This window comes from Garra rufa, chromosome 1, assembly GCF_049309525.1.
Source record: "Garra rufa chromosome 1, GarRuf1.0, whole genome shotgun sequence".
NCBI lineage: Eukaryota > Metazoa > Chordata > Actinopteri > Cypriniformes > Cyprinidae > Garra > Garra rufa.
Genome location: NC_133361.1, coordinates 20,878,929 through 20,900,448, shown reverse-complemented (window position 1 = coordinate 20,900,448; position 21,520 = coordinate 20,878,929). Strand labels below are relative to the sequence as shown.

The 21,520-nt window shown below is 35.7% G+C and overlaps 1 protein-coding gene across 2 annotated transcripts in view; it reads left to right on the top strand.

The window, feature by feature from the left end:
- The window catches only part of LOC141332125 (zinc finger protein GLIS2-like), a 73,770-nt gene extending 54,479 nt beyond the window's left edge, over positions 1-19,291 (top strand). Inside the window, exons 2-7 of one of the 2 annotated variants that reach the window (XM_073837233.1) lie at positions 8,491-8,707; positions 8,788-8,918; positions 11,500-11,682; positions 11,763-11,896; positions 14,458-14,576; positions 14,653-19,291. In XM_073837233.1, the coding sequence (XP_073693334.1) occupies positions 8,518-8,707; positions 8,788-8,918; positions 11,500-11,682; positions 11,763-11,896; positions 14,458-14,576; positions 14,653-15,371 (1,476 nt within the window). In that variant the 5' untranslated portion in view covers positions 8,491-8,517 and the 3' untranslated portion in view covers positions 15,372-19,291. Of the gene's footprint in view, positions 1-8,490; positions 8,708-8,784; positions 8,919-11,499; positions 11,683-11,762; positions 11,897-14,457; positions 14,577-14,652 lie in introns of both variants that reach the window. The other variant, XM_073837224.1, reaches the window with a different exon arrangement.
- The last annotated feature ends 2,229 nt before the right edge of the window (positions 19,292-21,520 follow it).

Here is a 21,520-nt window from a genome sequence, read left to right as displayed (position 1 = left end):
GTGCAAAAAAGCTCAAACAGCCTTTACAAAAAATGTAAAACAGCGATGTAGGATAATTTTGAAGTTGGAGGAGAAAATGAGATGGGAGTTTTTCGACACGCCCTAACTGTCATGGCATTTGAGCATTTAACAAGCATTTGAGGTTAACAGTATAGAAAATAACAGATGTTTCAATAGACAGGACCCTTCTTCCTCGTCCGGGATTGTTTTGAGCCCTTTGTAACTGATTTGAAACTACATTTTGTAAGTTCAAACTCAGGGGCACCATAGAAGTCCACTATATGGAGAGAAATCTTGAAATGTTTTCCTCAAAAAAAACATCATTTCTTTATGAGTGAAGACCTAACAAGTGAATATAACCTAAGGATTTCTTATCAAGGCAAATGCAGACATCTGGCTCAGCATCTATAATCATTTCTTTGCTATTTATGGCTTTATATGACACTTAACGTAAAGTGAACTCTGTAACCTCTGATAGAGAAATCGTGTTGTGAACATGCACTACCAATTGTGGTCATTACAATGCTTTTTGAAAGAAATTATTACTTTTATTCAGAAAGAATGCTTTAAATTGACCAAAAGTGACCTTAAAGACATTACAGATGAGTGTTTTCACAACACATCGTCAATCGGACATATTAGCAGCACTGAATGTAAACAAAGCCAGTAAATTGAACAAAACTTGCATATCTTGCTGATTATTGCTGTTGAATATGATCAACTATTCTCACGTTTGGGTTCTACCAATCGGTCGGACCGGGAAAAACATTTTGAATACTCTAGATTGCCAAAAGTTATAACAAATTAAGGGGAAGAGTGCAAAAAAACTGAGGAACAAAAGTTCCAGCATATTATTATTATTATTATTAAATCAACATATTAGAATGATTTCTGAAGAATTTGTGTGACACTGAAGACTGGAGTAATGATGCAGAAAAATCAGCTTTGATCACAAATAAATTTTAAAATATATTCAAATAGAAATCAGTTAATTTAAATAGTAAAAAATTCTAAATTTTACAGTATTTTTGTTGTATTTTGGATAAATGGAGGCTCGGTGAGCAGAAGACTATTCAAAAACTTTTGACTGGTAGTGTACTTAAGTTAAAAGAGTCCTTAAACAATTATAGAATAAAAAAACCATACAAATTAAGTCAACAAATGGTTAAATAATTGACAGTTATTACATAATTATCACTAATTATAATAATCTACAGGGTTTTTTCTCATTTTCCTGTATAAGTGTCACAAAACACACAATGTTTTCCCCTCAATGTTATATTAATATGTCAAGTTCGTTCTTATTCATAGAAAGGATTGCTTTTGTGTAGCAATCTGGATGATCTTTAACCCCAGATGGGATGTGGCCATATGACTGTCTTGCATTATAAATCTGTATCCTGTCAAAAAACACACAACCCTGACCTGCCTCATACCTCAGAGCCATTTATCTTTTATCTGTCAGTACAAAAAACCCAACATCTCAATCTTTTCCTCAACTGGCTGGATCATACTGCTCTACAAAATGTGAAGGGGGTCAGATGTGGACCGTTTGGGGGGGCTAATTAAAATAAGGAAGAAATGATTTATTGCAGCTGGCCTTAGGCACGGAGTAGTAATGGTTTACACATGGAGCCGTAAGTAACCAGCGTGAGCAGCTCTTTTGTTATGGAAACTTCTGGCTGAGCGAACCATGTGGGAGCTACTGGCTACTGTAATTGGTGTTGATCGTAAGATTTCATAGTGAATCTTAACTGTATACAATTGAGTTTGCATGCATTCATTTAGCCACGTTTGTGTTTGCACAACCACATTTTCCCATCCGTCTCTGGCAGCATGTAGGCATTTTATATGTGCATTATGCATGATATTGCATGCATAATGCACATGCTTTTGTTCTTCACTTTGCTGCATTGCACTGGAAGTGAAAGAGAGAGAAAGACTTGAACACACATTATAAATATGGTTTCCAAACTCCCTGGAGGTCTTACGTTCTGACGGAGCTTAGGCCTAACTTTAACCAAACACACCTGAAGCCGCTAATCAAGGTCTTTGAGTTCACTGGAAAATTACAGGCAGGTGTGTTAGCAATAAACTCAAGATAACCAGAACCAGGGCTGAACGGCCTTCTCTTCATCGTAAGAAACAAACAGCACTGGACTTAAAATTATTGTCATTTTTAGAAAAGCTATGTGAATTCAATTCTAATTTAATTCAATTTAAATTGAGTTAATTTAACATTTTAAAACATCAACGAAAAGTATAATGGGTATAACTAAAATAACACTCATAGGCAGAATTAAGCATGTCCTATTAGTTATTAAATATTGCACAACATTCAATATCGATACTGATTAAAATAATATAAAATAAAACAATAAAATTGGACTATGATATTTAATATCAATACTGATATTATAAAAATATTTAATCAATTAATTAGAAAATTAGATGACAATATTCAATATCAATATTGATTAATAAAAATAAAATAGATCAAAATGTGAAACAAGTTCAGTATTAAATATTGGATGATATTCAATATGAATACTGATTATTACAAATAAAATAAAATAAAATTAAATGAAATATTAAAGTAAAATAAAACAAGATTAAATAGAAAATAAAAATAGACAACAATATTCAATATCAATACTAATTAATAAAAGTAAAATAAAATACATTAAAACGTGAAACGACCTCAGTATGAAATACTGGATGATATTTAATACAAATACTGATTCATAAAAATAAAATTATAAAATAACAAAAATAATAAAAATGTGAAATTGAGTTCAGTATTAAATATTGGCACTAGTCAATGTCAATACTGATTAATAAAATAAAATAAAATAAGATGAATAAAATAATAAGATAAAATAGATCAAAATGTGCAACAAGTTCAGTATTAAATATTGGCAAAATTCAATAAAGACAAAATAAAATAAATTAACATATTAAAGTAAAATAAAATAAGATGAATAAAAATAATGAAATAAAAAATAATATAAAATAAAACTGGACGACAATATTCAATATCAATACAGATTAATAAAAATAAAATTATTTAAAAAAATGTGAAATGAGTTCAGTATTAAATATTGGCACTAGTCAATATCAATACTGATTAATAAAATAAAATAAAATGTTAATTGAGTTCAAAATTAAATACTGGATGATATTCAATATGAATACTGATTAATAAAAATAATAAAATAAAATTAATAAATAAAATGAAATAAAATAAAATTGGATATATATTCAATATCAATACTGATTAATAAAAATAAAATAATGAAAAAAAATTTTTAATGTATAACGAGTTCAGTAATATTGGACGGTAGTTAATATCAATACTGATTCATAAAATAAAAATAAATCAAAATGTGAAACGAGTTCAGTATTAAATACTGGAAGATAGTCTATCAATACTGACTAATAAAAAAAATTAAAATAAATAAAAACAGCTCGGTATTAAATATTGGACGGTAGTCAGTATCAATACTGATTAATAAAATAAAACAAAACAAAACTAAATAAAATAAGACAACAATATTCAATATCAATACTGATTAATAAAATAAAACAAAACAAAATAAATAAAATAAAATAAAATAAACGGCAATATTCAATATGAATACCGATTATTAAAATAAAATTTTAAAATAATAAAATAAAATCAATCAAAATGTGAAAGTTCAGTATTAAATATTGGACGATAGTCAATATGAATACTTATTAATAAGATAAAATACATGAAATTGGACAACAATATTCAATATGAATACTGATTAATACAATAAAATAAAATAAAGTGTTAAACCAGTTTAGTATTAAATACTGGATGATATTTAATTAAATATAAATAAATAGAATAAAACAAAATACAATAAATAAGATTACACAATGATATTCAATATCAATACTGATTAATAAAATAAAATACATAACATTGGGCATTGACATTCTATATGAATACTGATTAATAAAATAAAAATCAATCAAAATGTGAAACAAGTTCAGTATTAAATACTGGACAGTAGTCAAGATGAATACTGATTAAGAAAAAAAATAAAACACATAAAACTGGACAACGACATTCAATATGAATAGTGATTAATGAAAATAAAATAAAATAAAATAAGACTAATATGTGACCCTGGAGCACAAAACTAGTCTTAAGTTGCTGGGGTATATTTGTAGCAATAGCCAAAAATACATTGCATGGGTCAAAATTATTGATTTTTCTTATATGCCAAAAATCATTAGGAAATTAAGTAAAGATCATGTTCCATGAAGATTTTTTGTAAAATTTCTACTATAAATATATCAAAATGTAATTTTTGATTAGTAATATGCATTGTTAAGAACTTAATTTGGACAACTTTAAAGGTGATTTTCTCAGTATTTTGATTTTTTTGCACCCTCAGATTCCAGATTTTCAAATAGATTTCCAAATATTGTCCTATCCTAACAAACCATACATCAGTAGAAAGCTTATTTATTCAGCTTTCATGATGTATACATCTTGTAAAATTTAACCTTATGACTGGTTTTGTGGTCCAGGGTCACATATAACTTATTGTGTATTCCTAAAATTGATCCTATTTACTTTAAAACATTCCTGTTCCTATAGTTCAGAATTCATCCATGCATGTTATTCCAAAAGAAATAAATATGAACCACCTTCATAGTCTTAAATCAAAAATATGAAACAAGTTTCCTTTTCAACTGACGTCCCAAAGCCTCATATTGTTCAGCCACCTGGTGGAGTAAACCTAACAGATAAAATCAAGTCCTTCCCTGCGTGTTTTTCTTGTCAACTGTCCAGACTCACTCAAAAAATATGTGGTGTGACAAAAGTAAAATGGTCTGTGAATGCTGTTTTTAGCTTCTGACTGGATGCTCAGACCACACAATGGACTCGAGTTACAAAGCAGCAAAGCAGAGTCTTTATCCGCCGTATTGAGACACAATCATGTGAAAATCATTAACTCAAACCCTTAACATACCACACATATCACGTCTCCAACCCCACCCCACGCTCTGAGATAGCACAGGTTCAGTCCACACACCAGACGGCTGGAGATACTACGGATTGCACATTAACCTGTTTACTCCTCCGACCAATCGCCGCTCGCTGTTGCTTTGGCACGCCATCAAAGAGCAAAAACTAGAGAACTTTCCGAGAGGACACAGATCATTTCAGGATGCGGTTGAGACATTGTGGGGGGCCAGAGGATGCAGATCTGCTTGATAATGCAGCTCTGTGTGCGGTTATCTGCCGATTATTGGCCCTGTCGGCCGGGCGGCTGAACCCGGTGACCCGCTGCCTTCACCTCGCTGACCTTCCTCGTGTTGGCACAAGCTAAACCCTCTCAAAGAGCCATTCAGCATGCTTATATGTCACACAGAAAGAGATGTGAAACTGCGGTTTGAGGTGGAGCTCTGCGAACGCTGTATTTCGCATGCAGTCGGGAGGAATGTGGAAGCTGTAATGGGTGTAATTGTGAGGACAGTATGTGCGAGGGGAAAGCTAGTGGAAGTAATTGTGTGAGGTCTGGGATGTTTTTTTCAGTCGGGCTGACCGTGTGTGTGTGTGATGTTTAGAACAATGGGCAAATAGGAGAAACGTTTTCTTGCAAAGTATGAATGTCTCAGGACAAAGCACCTCAACATACTACTTTTTGCATTGAATAGTATGCATACTACATTGCTTTCGTATAATGGAGTAAACTACTTGGGTTGCTCAAAAGCACTCACTGAGTTAACTTAGAAGACATACTAATAAACATTTGTGACCCTGGACCACAAAACCAGTCATAAGGTTAAATTTTACAAAACTGAGATGTATACATCATATGAAAGTTCAATAAATAAGCTTTCTATTGATGTATGGTTTGTTAGGATAGGACAATATTTGGCCGAGATACATCTATTTAAAAATCAGGAATCTGAAAGTGCAAAAAAATCAAAATACTGAGAAAATCACCTTTAAAGTTGTCCAAATTAGGTTCTTAACAATGCATATTACTAATCAAAAATTACATTTTGATATATTTACAGTAGGAATTTTACAAGAAATCTTAATGGAACATGATCTTTACTTAATTTCCTAATGATTTTTGGCATAAAAGAAAAATCAATAATTTTGACCCATGCAATGTATTTTTGGCTATTGCTACAAATATACCCCAGCGACTTAAGACTGGTTTTGTGCTTCAGGGTCACATATGCTCTTTTTTATGTTTTTGAAAGACTTTATTGCTAAGCAAGGCTGCATTTATTTGATTAAAAATACTGTAAAAACTGTACAATTGTGAAATATTATTGTGATTTAAAATAACTGTTTTCTATGTGAATATATTGTAAAGTGTAATTTATTTGTGTGCTCAAACCTGAATTTTCAGCATCATTATTTCAGTCTTCAGTGTCACATGAGCCTTCACAAATCATTCTAATATTCTCTGAAATAAAAATATTTTGTGAGCTTATAAATGTCTTTACAATGACTTTTGATCAATTTGATGCATCCTTGCTGAATAAAAGAAAAAATTCTGAGCTTAAATATTTGAATATATGTATATAATATGTTTCACATACCATTTTCGAAAACATAAAAATAGGACATTATAAAAAACATTATATGTAATTAGCAAAAAGCAGAACCACCAAAAAACTAGGTATTGGCAGATATTGTTTTTAATTTATCCTCGGTTTATTAATTTTCCTAATAATGTTCATTATATTTAATGCTCATATCTGAGATTATATGAAAAACCTAAAGCAAATTAAAATTTTAACTGAAAGAGGTTTAAACTGAATGACTAAAATTACTGGAAAAGGTATATATAAAAAATAAAAAAAGAAATAAAAATTAATTATACCTGAATGGTAACAATTAAAAAACATATTAAAATTATAGGAATACACAAAATTACTAAAAAATTGCTAAAAATGTAACTAAAATTAAAATGTATGTTCATTATTATTAATGCAGGGTTATTAGATGAAAAATAAAGTAAATGAAAATTTTAACTGAAATAGATTTAAAATGAAGGAACAAATAATAAAAAAATAAACACAAAATTACAAAAAAAAAGACTAAAAATGTATCTAAAATTAAAATATTAAAATATAATATCTGAAATGAAAACAGGGTAATAAGATGGAAACAGGTTTAAACTGAAAGACCAAAATTACTGGAAAAGGTATATAAAAAATGAAATAAAAATAAATTCAACCTAAATATTAATATTCCAAAAATATATTAAAATTATTTGAGTGCACAAAATTACTAAAAATGTACTAAAATGTAAATAAAATTTAAATATATGTTCATTATTTTTAATGTTCATATCTGAGATATAAAAAAAACAATGTTATTAAATGAAAAAATAAGTAAATCAAAATTTAAACTGAATTAGATTTAAATTGAAGGCGCTAAATTACTGGAAAAAGTATATAAATACAGAAAAACAAATAAATAGATTTCAACCTAAATAGTAATATTCCAAAAATATATATTAAACATTAAATATAATATTAAAAAATAAAAAAATAATATTATAATATTAATATAATTTTAAGTATATATTAAAATTATTTGAGTGCATAAAATTACTAAAAAATACTAAAATTTAAATGACTGTTCTTTACTTTTAATGCTCATATCTGAGATAAAAACAGGGTTATTATTCGATGAAAAATAAAAGTAAATGAAATTTTTAACTGAAATAGGTTTAAATTGAAGGACTAATATACTGGAAAAGTACATGAATAAAAAATAAAACTTCAATAAAATTTTACTTAATAGTAATAAAAAAATTACATGTGAAAAAAATTACAATGACTAAAAATGGAACTAAAATTAAAATGAAAACTGAACATTCAAAATGAGATTTATACACCTATATACACCTTTATTCTAAAAGAATAAAATAAGCTTTCCATAGGTTAGAATAGGACAATATTTGGCCGAGATACAACTATTTGAAAATCTGGAATCTGAGGGTGCAAAAAAAAAAATCTTAATATTGAGAAAATCACCATTAAAGTTGTCCAAATTAAGTACCTTGCAATGCATATAACTAATTAAAATGAAAGTTTTTACATATTTACAGTAGGAAATTCACAAAATATCTTCATGGAACATGATCTTTACTTTATATTTTTTGCATTTTGACCCATAAAATGTATTTTTGGCTATTGCTACAAGTATACTTAAGATATAAACAGTCTCAAGTGCTACTTAAGACTGGTTTTGTGGTTCAGGGTCACATTCCCATAACACACCTCTCCATCTGAATGTCAACTATGAAATTATGGAACCGTTCTGGTCCATTAAAGGAAGCTTCTTTTGAAAATCATAAAATTCATGGTGGTGTTATGAATGCTGACTGCTCTTATGCAACAACTGTCCTGTTGTTACAGGATCTGTGTGAAAGTTTCAATATTCTCACCTAAATTTCTCTCTGTCTGTCTGTACAGGTTGCAGGCTCTGGTCCGCATGCCGTCATGCTGTCCTTAGACGAGCCGCTGGACCTGAAGGTGTCGAGGGGGCGGATTAGTGGGCGGGATAGAGGTGCCAGGTCTCCGCCCACTCTCACTCCCTCTCCCATTCACGCCAAGGGGGCGGGGCAGCTGCGGATGGCAGACGACGGAACCGCAGTCATCGTTCCAGCCTCTCCTGCCTCTCCACACACTGGTAAACAAATCAGTACAGTATGTCATAGAAAACACCATCAATTCCAAGAATATAACAGAGATGTGTTTGTGTGTCAGTAGGTGTTCTACAGGACAAGTCGGAGACCCCCACCCCGCCCGCCGTGGACCTCAGCATGTCCCCGTCCTCCAGAAACACTGCCTGCTCTCCGGATCTCTCCAATGGAAATGGAGCAGCTCACATTTTCACCAGGGTGAGTTGACAATGCTAGGGAAGAGGACTTGTACATAGGAACAAAAGTTTACATACACCTTGCAGAGTCTGCAAAATGTTAATTATTTTACCAAAATAAGAGGGATCATACAAAATGGATGTTCTTTTTTTATTTAGTACTGACCTGAATGAGATATTTCACATGAAAGACGTTGACAATTTATAAAAATGACCACGTTCAAAAATTTACATACACTTGATACTCTGTTGTTACTTGAATGATCCACAGCTGAATGGTCCATCTTTTCACACTGAGGACATCTGAAGGACACTAATGCAACTATTACAAAAGGTTCAAACGCTCGCTGATGCACCAGAAGGAAAAGCGATGCATTAAGACCGGGGGTGAAAACTTTTGAACAGAATGAGGATGTGTACATTTTTCTTATTTTGCCTAAATATCATATTTTTTTCATTTAGTACTGCCCTTCAGAAGCTACTTACATGTTCTCCACAAGACAAAATAAGGTAACCCTGATCTTCAAATTCAAAAAGTTTTCACCCCCAGCTCTTAATGCATAATTTGTTCTTCTGGAGCATCAGTGAGTGTTTGAACCTTCTGTAATAGTTGCATATGAGTCCCTCAGATGTCCTCAGTGTGAAAAGATGGTGCTCAAAATCATACAGTCATTGTTGGAAAGGGTTCAAATACACAAAAATGCTGAAAAACCAAAAAATTTGTGGGACCAAAACGATTTTTCTGAGTAACAGCAGGCAGTTTAACTGTTCAGGACAAACTAGGGACTCGTGAACAACTATCACTAAACAAAAAACACAGATGTGGATCATTCAGGTAACAACACAGTACCATGAATCAAGTGTATGAAAACTTTCATTTTTATAAATTAAATTATTTTCTCTTGTGGACTATATGTAAACATCTTTTATGTGAAATGTCTTATTCAGGTCAGTACTTAAAAATAAACAACATGCATTTTGTATGATTCCTCTTATTTTGGTAAAATAATTAACATTTTGCAGATTCTGCAAGGTGTATGTAAACTTTTGACTTCAACTGTATAACTTTCAATACTTCACAGTTAAACACAAGAAAAAAACAGTCTATTTTTGGTGACATTTTGAGTTGTGTCCCGCATACCATTTGTTTACATTTTTTTTTTTTTTTTTACTGGTTTTTTAGTTAAAATATCTATAATTCAAGATCAAAATTGTCTTAAAACTAGACTTTCACAAAATGTATCTTTAACACAAGTGTTATGGTAAAGAAATTAATACTTTTATTCAGCAAGGACACATTAAACTGTTCAAAAGAGACAGTAAAGACATTAATACAAAAGCGTTTGTAAAAAACTAAATGTATATTGTGTTAAGCATTTGTATGTATATTAAGTGAAATGCAAGAAATTTTGTTTGCACTCTCCCAAAAAATTTATTCTTCAACATTTCTCACATTATCACAGTTTATTTATTAAAGTTTAGAAAATGGTAATAAAATATGACAAGAACTTAAGAGCTAAACTGTGTCAGAGCAAATTCATCTTGATAATGTCAGATAACTTCGATAGAAAGGTATGTACCAAAACATGGTCAGATCAAAGTGTCACATCAGATTTGTTGTCCTTATTCTTGAGATATCATTAAGCATCAAGAGAGGTGAGAAGCAGCAACAGGGACTCTTATGCAACCCAAGACTCAGTTCTGTCATAAGCACGTGTGCATTAAATGCAAAGGACTGTCCCTCACTTTAGACATTCAGACTGATTACACTCAGTGACCCAAAAGTGATGTTTCTTATCAAGTGCCCCCTGTGTCCCTTCACAAAAGTGCCTCTCTTTCCCTGTCCGTGGGGCTGACGGATGGGACGCGAGATTAAATCAAATTTACAGAGAGGTACAGCCACACAGAGCTCTTTCTGCTTAATTTAATTCACTCGAAATTGAATTGGAAGCGAGATGCATGGCTTTTTGTGTGCTTATGTGTCTCCAATGGCTGCCACCCCTCCTTCAAGCCAATGGACAAACAGCGGCCAGGTCTTAGATGATGGCACCACTGAGACTCATTCTACATGATTTTCCATGCACATTTTTCCTCACATACCTAAAACCTTCCCAGACAGCCCTGACACTGTTGTCCAGTCAAAACCATCATTGTCTCTGCTCTAATGAACCCTTCCTAAGCATCGCTATTACTGTTGCTCATACCTAGGGGTGGAAACACAAACAAACCTCTAAACGCTAAGTATTAAACTTGTGCAAAATAAAGCTCCATGTATGACATTCTTTGTTGGTATTGTGTTACATTTGTTGGTGCCCTGCCATTTCACTTTCTCTCATTAAAGTCTCAAATCTGTGGTTGAGTGTAAAGTGTGGCTGAGCATTAGCTCAGATCAGCACAGCTGGGGGCAGAAACACGGAGAGGACGAGCCGCCACATCTAGCAAAACGCTCATAAGAGTCTCCCACTGAGAGGGCGATTACCGAACACGGACCTCCTGTAGCTGCTGTTACTGAGTTTAACTGCTATTACTAGAATCGCTGGCCTGCTGTACAAAAGATAAAGATGCTTGAATTATGTTTGGCTTTTCTGGTTTTGTTCCCGCAGGACTCGGCTCATATCCGTTATGTGGAGGGAGGGGCCACGTCTCAAGCGTTTCAGTTCTTTGTGCCCATTGGAGGAGGTGGAGGGCTTCACCTGCCTTCATCAATGTTCATTCGGCAGCCCAAGGACACACGAGCATCTCCAGACCTCTCCGCAGATGAACAGCTGGCCTGTCGCTGGAGGAAGGTGAGAGTTAGAAGCAGTTTAATGCAGGTGCTAATGTGCATTTTTCACCTGAGCTCATTGTGCATGTTTTCTTGTCACAGTGCCACCTACTTTTTGACTCCTTGCAAGACCTGGTGGATCACGTCAATGACTTCCATGTGAAGCCTGAGAAGGATTCTGGGTACTGTTGCCACTGGGAGGGATGTGCACGCAAAGGACGGGGATTTAATGCCAGGTGTGTTTAAAAGTCTTTTTAAAGTCTGTTACATAAGGGGCTTTCGTGCCGGAGGAACCGTAGTTCCTAAAACTTTTTGAGTAAGTACCCACTATTTCCATAGGAACTAGGAACTACTACTTCAGAATAGGGTCTAAAACAGTTCTATAGGAACTACCGCTGACGTAAGTGTACGCCAATTGGCCAAACGCAAACGAAACTCCGGCTACCCAGCATTTTTGAATGGTGAAAATGGTGATAACGGCATTTAGGTACCTGTTGTCTGCAGTGTTATGTTCTTTTCTCAGCCTCGATGATATGTAACTCTGCAAGTTTCCATAGAAGATTTAGTCAGATTTTCAAGCTCTTTAAAGAGTTTACATTTTGCATTTACATTCTCCGTTTTCATGAAACCCACGACACACAACAAAAAACAGCCCCGATCGCTGTGTCCTTCATTCACCGTTTGTTGATGTTTGTAAATGCCGCAAATAAAGACTTCGCTGATGACCTGGTGTGAAAGCAACCAGGAAAATGGCCAGAAGCAGAAATTGGTTCTCTAGGAACCACCATGCTAGCTAATTCCTAGAGCTAAGTTCTTAGAACTACCCGTACGAAAGCCCTTATAAGAACGTAGACTAGTCTTATTTGAATCCAAACAATAAGACTCATTACCCCTTGGCTAGCTGCTGGTTATTTCTTAACCCTTTGAGCGGTACGGTCCCACATATGGGATTCTAATTTCTGTGCCCCTGGGAGTACGGTCCCATATATGGGATTTAGAACGTTCGGTGACGTCACGCAACTGACAAATTCAAACCGCGCTTTGGCGCGCTGAGCCAGAGACGGACGAGCATTGCGCTTGTCATATAATCACAGCTTTGCAGTGTTTTTAACCACACAACGCTTTTAGGTTTCAGACATTTAAATACACATAAGTACTAGTAAAACAAGACATTTAGAGTTTGTAAAAATACACACATATGTATATTGAAGCAGCAAACAGCAGTCTATTCAAATATAATTTGCTGATGTGTTTTATTCATATTATTCACATACACAGTCTAAGTAACTAAAAAGTTCACTCTATTCCTCTTCTAGTTCACCAGCCACTTACTTTAATGTATTTCCAGAGAAACGGTTGAATTTACGTGCTGTAAATCCGCTTGACAGGACTCTCTGAACGGCAGTGCAAACAAACATGGCGGCACCCATCTCACATTACAGATTACGATCCAGATCATTTATATAGGGTTTTAAATGACGAAACACACTAATTCACACATATTTGTGAATCGGAATATCAGACAGTTCATGGCATGATGAGCAAGTGTGTGAGTATTCTGAATAAAAAAGGAAAAACGAAATAAAAGCGATCTATCTGTCATACAGTGCTAGTGTGTCGGTGTTGTGTCACGTGACAAGCTTGATGCGTCGCCATGGAAACAATAAGGGCGAACGTTCTAAAATAACGGTCGCTTAAAAAAAAACTCACTCTCAGGGGTCCCCTAGAATATTTTAAACTCACCACTGAAAGGGTTAAGACTGAGTCTTAACATAGAGGCTGAGGTTATGCTACTGGCCCCTGCTGGTGCTAAATGATTCATAGACAACATGATTTAGAGCAGTGGTTCTCAACTCCAGTCCCCAGGGCCCACTCCTATGCACATTTTGTATGTCTCCTTCATTTAATGCACCTGATTCATATCATCAGCTCGCTAGGAGAAAGATCCATGAACTGAACTGAGTGTCAGATTCAGAAACAAACTAAATGCACAGAGCAGTAGGCCCCAAGGACTGGAGTTGAGAACCACTGATTTAGAGCATTCTGTTGATCTTGTAGCCACTAGGGGAACCTTCAAGTTTTACTTAGGATGGAGGGCCCAAACTTGGTCCTGGAGGGCTGGGGCCTCATTTATAAAACTTTTTTACGCACTGATTTGATCTTAGAGTGTTCGTACGATCAAATCCACGTCAAAGCACAGATTTATAAAAACCGTCTTTGACGTGGAAAAGTACTTATCTCCACGTCAGATTCCAGCTTGGCGTACGACCGTTTCCTTGTGGTAATGCCTGGTATTGCAGATAGTTCAGCCTCACTATAATTTGATTTCTTGCGCTCCTTTTTACTTGCCATTGTCACAGAGTTTTTGCTTTAGGAATGAGCTCATTTTATATGTTAATTAATTAAGCAGGGGCGTTTCGACGGCGGAACATTCAGCTGCACACAATTCCACGATCATTTGTGATTTATAACCGAATGACTGGCGTACGCATGGATTTCGTGGTACGTTCGTTTTCTCTGAATCGCTCTTACGATCAAATCAGAAAAGTTCTTAGATAAAATCAAGGATGGTTTCTACGCAAGTCTTTATAAATGAGGCCCCTGGTGTCCTGCAGAGTTTAGCTCCAACTTGCCTCAACACACCTGGTAGGAAGTTTCTAGTATGCCTAGTAAGAACTTGATTAGCTGGTTCAGGTGTGTCTAATTGGGGTTGGAGCTAAACTCTGCAGGTCACCAGCCCTCCAGGACCGAGTCTGGGCACCCCAACTTATCTTAAATCTAATGTCTACATTATTAGGTACAAGATGCTGATACACATCCGTACTCACACCAATGAGAAACCTCACCGCTGTCCCACCTGCAACAAGAGCTTCTCCCGACTTGAGAACCTCAAGATTCACAACCGCTCACACACAGGTCAGTACCAAGTTAAATGCATGGATAGATGTGTGATGATTACAAGACCTTGGCTAACTTGGTGCTTGTATTTCAGGAGAGAAGCCTTACATCTGTCCTTATGAGGGCTGCAACAAGCGCTACTCCAATTCCAGTGACCGGTTCAAACACACGCGCACACATTATGTGGACAAGCCCTACTACTGCAAGATGGTGGGCTGCTTGAAACGCTACACGGACCCCAGCTCTCTGAGGAAGCATATCAAGGCTCATGGGCACTTTGTAGCCCAGGAGCAGGGAGGTCCAGGTGGGGTGGGCTCTCTGATGAAGCCAGGGCACATTGCAGGGGTGGGGAAAGAATCTGAGCTGTCTTACGTCAGTGGGGCCCACATCATCATTCCTGGTGCTGCTGCCGCTCTCCTGGGCAGTCACGGTCTGCAGGGTCTCGGAGGCGCCCTCCCCTTGTCTCCCCTCAGTCCCCGCCCCTTGGACTTGAGCACGCTGGGCTGCCCAGGCTCCCCTCCAGCTGGGCTTGGGGGGACGTCCATCCTGTCCTTCGGTGGTTCCCCGCTTGCCCTGGCCAAGTCACCTTTGCTGTCTCCTACCTTCTCATCTTCCACATTGGGATTGCCCATGGTGCCTATTTTGGGCTCGGAGCGCAGGGACCACGGCAAGGGCAAGGCCAGAGGTGAGGAGGGTGAGGACGAGATCCACGGCGGAGTGCTCAACTTGTCTACGGGGGCATCCCACGACCCCCTGTCTTGGGTTGTCATCCCTTCTGGCCCAGTGGTGCTGAAGCCAGCTGTGGTCAACTGAGCGCCACATTCCAGAGGAACCGCAGGGGAAGGGTGGGGGTGGAACAGGGGTCATAGGTCAGAGGCAAGCCTATGGGGGGTTTTCAAGCAAATGCAGTTCTGCTTGGAGGTGACACTATCTTAAACTTTTAGCACTACTTCAGTTCTAATTTGTACCTTATGGTCTGACACAGCTACCTGTTTCTTGTGGGAATAGGGATGGTATCTTGAAATGAAATCAGTGTAACAATTCATAAAGAGGCCAAACATTCACCTCCATTCCATTCTATTTCTTCCCAGCTTATCTTATTACCAGGGTTGTCCAAACCTGCTCCTGGAAGGACAACTTCCTAAATAGTTTGTCTTCAACACCTGTTTGGAAATTTAAACTAATCCTGAGGAGCCTGATTAACGGGTTGTCCAAACCTGCTCCTGGAAGGACAACTTCCTAAATAGTTTGTCTTCAACACCTGTTTGGAAATTTAAACTAATCCTGAGGAGCCTGATTAACTGCTTCAGGTGTGTTTAAGTAGGTTTGGAGCTAAACCAGTGGTGTCCAACTCTGGTCCTTGGGGTCCACTGTCCTGCAAAGTGTAGTTACAACTAAACTAATTAAGGTCTTCAGGATTACTAGAAAATTACAGGCAGGTGAGTTGACTGGAGCTAAACTCTGTAGGACAGTGGACCTTGAGGGCCAGGTTTGGCCACCTTGGTCTAAACACTGCTGGAAACTGGCCCTCCAGAAGCAGGATTGAACCCCAAGTCTTATACACTTTGTTTTCTGTTTTATGAGAGCACTGATCTATACAGCAGACTTTGGAATCTGTGCCCTTGCTTCAAAAGACAATTGTATTTATGCGTAAGAGAAACTTTTGGACGACAGTGTAGGCAACACACTAAAGACACAAATGTATTATTCTTCAGGAACTGACCTTCAAGCCATTCTGTGCGTTATGAAAAGACCTCTAAGTGTAGTGAGCTAGAGATCTTTGAGGCTAAATCGCATGGGCTTGGTCAGGTTTGCAAAAGGGTGCTGAGGTCGTAGGTCAGGCGAGAGCAATCTTGCCATCAATCAACATCTGTTGTCCAATTCTGGCCCTGGTATGCCACTTTCCTGCAGATTTTAGCTCCTGCACACCTGGCTGTAAGTTTCTAATGATCCTGAAGACCTTGAGTAACTGGTTCAGGTGTGTTTACTTAGGGCTTTGGCTAAACTCTTAGGAGCAGGAACTGACACCCCTGCTTCAGACTGTCCCGAGTCCCAACTTGGTCACCGGGTACCCTCTGCATTCCTTGCAAGTGAACTTCCTTAGCTCAATGCTATTGCAAGCTATACGACGACCCTTGCATTTGCTGCTAGCTGTGTCACTGCAATGTAAGCATACATTTTTTAATAAGTATGAACGACAATCTGTCCTCTGATGAGGAGGAAATAGAAACCTTGACTAGCTCTGTTTTGTTGAATAAGATATTTACAGACACAAGGCTCAGACTGACTGAGTTTTAAGTCATACAAGGGCACAAGCTCACCAAGCGGTCATGCTAACGCCCCATAGGACATGACACTGTTGTAAATAGTGCCATCTTCTGGTCATTACCTGTACTGCACACTAATAGCTGAACCAAGGGCCAGATTTAACAGCATTGTCCTGCTTTGCAGCATACTAGCACGGCAGGGTAAAACAAAGGACCGTTGGCTGATACGGAAATATGGAATGTTTAAAATAACTGCTATCCACGACCTAGTAAACATGCTGACACATGCAATACACCAGTTTGAGTGTACTGCAACGATTAAGGGCCTAGTTTGGTTAAAATAACTTTGCTTTCAGTTTGCCCCAAATAAAATCACTGTGCTAAAATCAAATTGTACACCCAGAGATTAAAGCAGGGACATTTGATTTTAGCATTTTGATCTAAGACACTTTCACATGACCCACATCAATGTTCTCCAATGCATCAAACTGTTGAAGTTTCAGCATTACTCATGACGTCACCTGACACAAATGGAGTTGTAGGCGATACTCCAAGTACAAAAAATTTCACATTAGACCCCATTTGCCATGCTTTTCCTCTGTTGCATGATGTGCCATTATGTGATCACTGCTAGATTTTAGGCACATCAAGTTGTACAACACAAACCAAGGCAGATTTTCAAATTCAAACTCTTATGATGTCAAAGTGCCATATAATTCTTGTTGAAAAGTGCACTGAAGTCCAGAAGTGGGTCATGTGAGAGACTCTACACAGTCTTTGTCATCCTCCATTGATGATCGATCGGTCACAATCAAGACCTCATTCAGATTAAAATAACACTCTTGATTAAGTCTTCTCTCCTGAACTCAGGCGTGTAACAGTCTCTGTCTTAGGAGAAGCACTTCTGTAACAGAGATGAACCGGGCTGTCCATTACTCGATAATTGGGAGACAATTTTATTATAGAACAAACGAATGTAATGTAAAAACATTCCGACTGAAACAGTCGCACTTCCTTCAAGCATGTACCCTGCCCTCCCCTCCCCTCCAAACCATTTTTACACTCAGAGTCTTATTACGTAATTATTTTTGTTTTATTGTTTGTGGAAACTATACAATTAATGCTGTTTTGTTTTACTGACTTTTGTTTTTGTTTATGGACGTGACATTTCCTGATGTTGAAGTTGCTTCGTTTCTGCTTGCGCTATTTTGTGTTCAGCTTTCTCCAGCTGGTGAATCGTGAGGAAAAGTTGGGATACATTTGCGGGAAGGGTTTGAGTAAGAAACCCTCACATTTAGGCCATAATCATACCATGATGTTTGAAGTTTACATACATCTATCCTGTATAATGGACGTTCAACAAATGTCCAAAATAGGAAGTCCAACAGAAACCTAAAATCGGAGCAAGAGCAGCTTTCACCATTCACTGCTAGAAAAAACTTGCCACTGTCCATTTCTTGATTGTGCGCCAAGTTTCAAAACTAGGCCGCGGACCCTTACACGGCCCCAGATTATTTTTATTTAGTCAATCAGCGCCAAGAAAAGGTTAACCCCATGAAGACTTTCAACATGCAAATACATACAGTAATCAAACACAATCCTCTCAGATTTGGAGAGCTTTGACATCAGCATGCATTTAGAAGGTTTTCCCGGAAATTACGTTTATTAACCCTTTCCAACAAGTCTGAAATCTCTTTGTCCACCTTCTCCTACTCTCTTTTCTCATGTTGTTGGCTGGTGAAAGCTGATACTGACACAGACCTGTCAAGGTCTACATCAATGTTCAATATCAGATAAGCTGTTTGAATGTTAACCCTTTGAGCACTCTGAAAACGGCCGCACTGTTTCACAAAGGAGACTCCAAAGGCCTTAACAAAATGATGGTGCGTTCCCAATGACTCCAACTGTATGTGAGAGACTTAAGCAATAAACTGATTTAGTCATAGCTAGATATTTAAATTTAGATATTACAGATGATGTCAGAAACTATATACGGTACATAAATGAAGCACCATTTTAGAATTAAAAAAAAAAGAATATAGTAGAAGTTAAGACATTTGTCTGTTTCTAATAATAGGACACATTCTTGAAGTGCCACAGAGATGCACAAAGGGTTAACAAATAAAGACTATGGCCTGGAAAGGCCAGCAACCATTTTTATTTTTTGCACATTTTTGAGATACTTTAATATCAGTATTTTCATTTTTTTTCCAAGTGCCTTTTATTATAGTTGAAATGTAGATGTAATACAGTATATGAAAATAAATATATATATGAAAATAAATATATATTTTTTTCCCAGCATCATGTTCCGAAGCGAACATGCAGAATTTTAGAGCTGTAAAAGTCTCCAGTTGGTACAACATAGGTGTGTGCTCCTGTTTTAGAGGAATTTTATTACGATATTGATAAGGATGTCAATGAAAATAAAAGAAACAAATGTTTAATAAATTTGTATTTGACATACTGCGCCTCGCTGTGTCTTTCTTGGCTGAATGTTTGGTGTATTCATGCACAGAGGGCTGATATAGTCTATAGTGTTATGTCAGATCAGGGTCTTAGCCTTGGATGAGATGTTGAACTATTTTTCTTGGCTCTTCCATCTGTTTGTTTTTGCCCAACGCGTCCGACTGATCCCTGTTTAAATAACTGAAATATACATAACAGTGATTCTAATTTAAACACACAGTGTTTGTGAGGATCCCAAAACACTTCAAAAATCAGTGTTTAAATTTAATCCTGAAATAACACTGAAATTCAGTTTTATTAACCAGAAATTTCCTATTATATATAATATTAACACATATGTTTGATATAACGATTCAGTGTGATTAGCTGATTTGAATCACATAAATCTGAAGCTCTTAATTTATTCTGTGAAATTGGGTTATTTCTTTTTTAACGAGCAGACTATACTACCAGTCTAAAGGAAGACTTTTAATGTTTTTTTTTTATTCTCTTCTGCTAACCAAGCCTGCATTTGTTTGATCTGAAGTACAGCAAACGCATTAATATTCTGAAATATTTTTAGTATTTAGAAGAACTGATTTCTCTTTGAATACATTTCAAAATTATTTTTTTCCAGTAATCAAAGCTACATTTTCAGCATCATTACAGCAGTCTTCAGTGTCACATAATCCTTTCTGAAATCATTCTCATATGTTAATTTGCTGTTAAAAAAAAAATGCATTATTACCAATATTTAAAACATTTAAAAAGAATCTTTGATGCAAAGAAAGATCCAAAGATCAACATTTATCAGAAATAAAAAGCTTTTCTAACCCTTCAGAAGCTTGGATAAAGACATCTACAATGTTACAAAAGATATGCTTCAAATGTTTCAAATAAAGGCTGTTCTTCTGAACTTCCTATTCATCAAAGAATAACCTGAAAAAAATTCTACATAGCTGTTTTCAACATAAGAAGAAATGTTTTTCAAGCAGCAAATCAGAATATTAGAATGATTTCTAAAGGAAAAGAAAAACAGTCATTAAATGTAAAAATATTTCACATTTTTACTGTTTTTGCTGTACTCCAAATGCAGGCATTTGGTGAGAAGTAGACTTTTTTTAAAAACATTAAAAATCTTACTGTTCAAAACATTTGACAGGTAGCGTATATTCATAATGCATGTATTTATACCTATAACCACATTATGAATTATTTAATATATATACGTTTTAATGGCATTTCAGTGATTACATGTCAAGAAACCAGTCAATTTCATTGATCACTCAAATGGCAACATATTGCATAACTGACAGTATTTATGGTATGACTTTGACTTTTGACAGTCCTGATTAAATGATCTGATTAAAAGTCAAATGCATCAATATTTTAAAGAACCTCATTTGCTGCACATTGCTGATTACCACAGACTAGACTGTCTATAGGGCACAATACTGGGATAAACATCAAAATGCATCCAAAGACTTGACAGAACATAATAGGTGTGAATCACTTATTAATCATGAATGAACAATCTTTCATATCCTTTTATAGCTGGGAAAAGATAGATTTTGGATACAAGGACATTTTACTTGGGAAAAAAAATCTACTCAAATTATTTCAGTGACATACAGCGAATTCACTCACCCAGAACTGCTTTTAAATCCAATATTTTGCCTAGACTTTGTTTGCTAGTTGTAACAGTGTTAAATGACCTTCTGTGGTAATCTGGATTAAGCCTGAAATCTTGTTGATGCCTTATATTTAATCTAGATCATTAATTTGAGCATGAACAGATAGATGGATGCATATATATATATATATATATATATATACACACTACTTTTCAAAAGGTCAGCAATTGTTCTTTTGAGATTTCTATTGTTTCTCGAGCAGAAAATAATCATCAGAATGATTTCTGAAGGATCATGTGACACTGAAGACTGGAGTAATGATGGTGAGAAGTCAGCTTTGCATCACAGAAATAAATTAAAGTTTACAATATATTGGAATAGGAAACAGCTATTTTAAATTGTAATAATAGTTCGCAATTGTATTGATTTTACTGTATTTTCAATCAAATAAATGCAGCCTTGAGAAAAAAAAATAGGAATAAAAATCTTATAATGTATATTTTTTTTACAAATGTTAGAAAGTTCCGTCTCGGAATAAATTACCTTTAAATAATGTCCAGAAAATACTCCTCCACTCTGACGGATGATTAAAGAAAAGATTGACATGCCAATG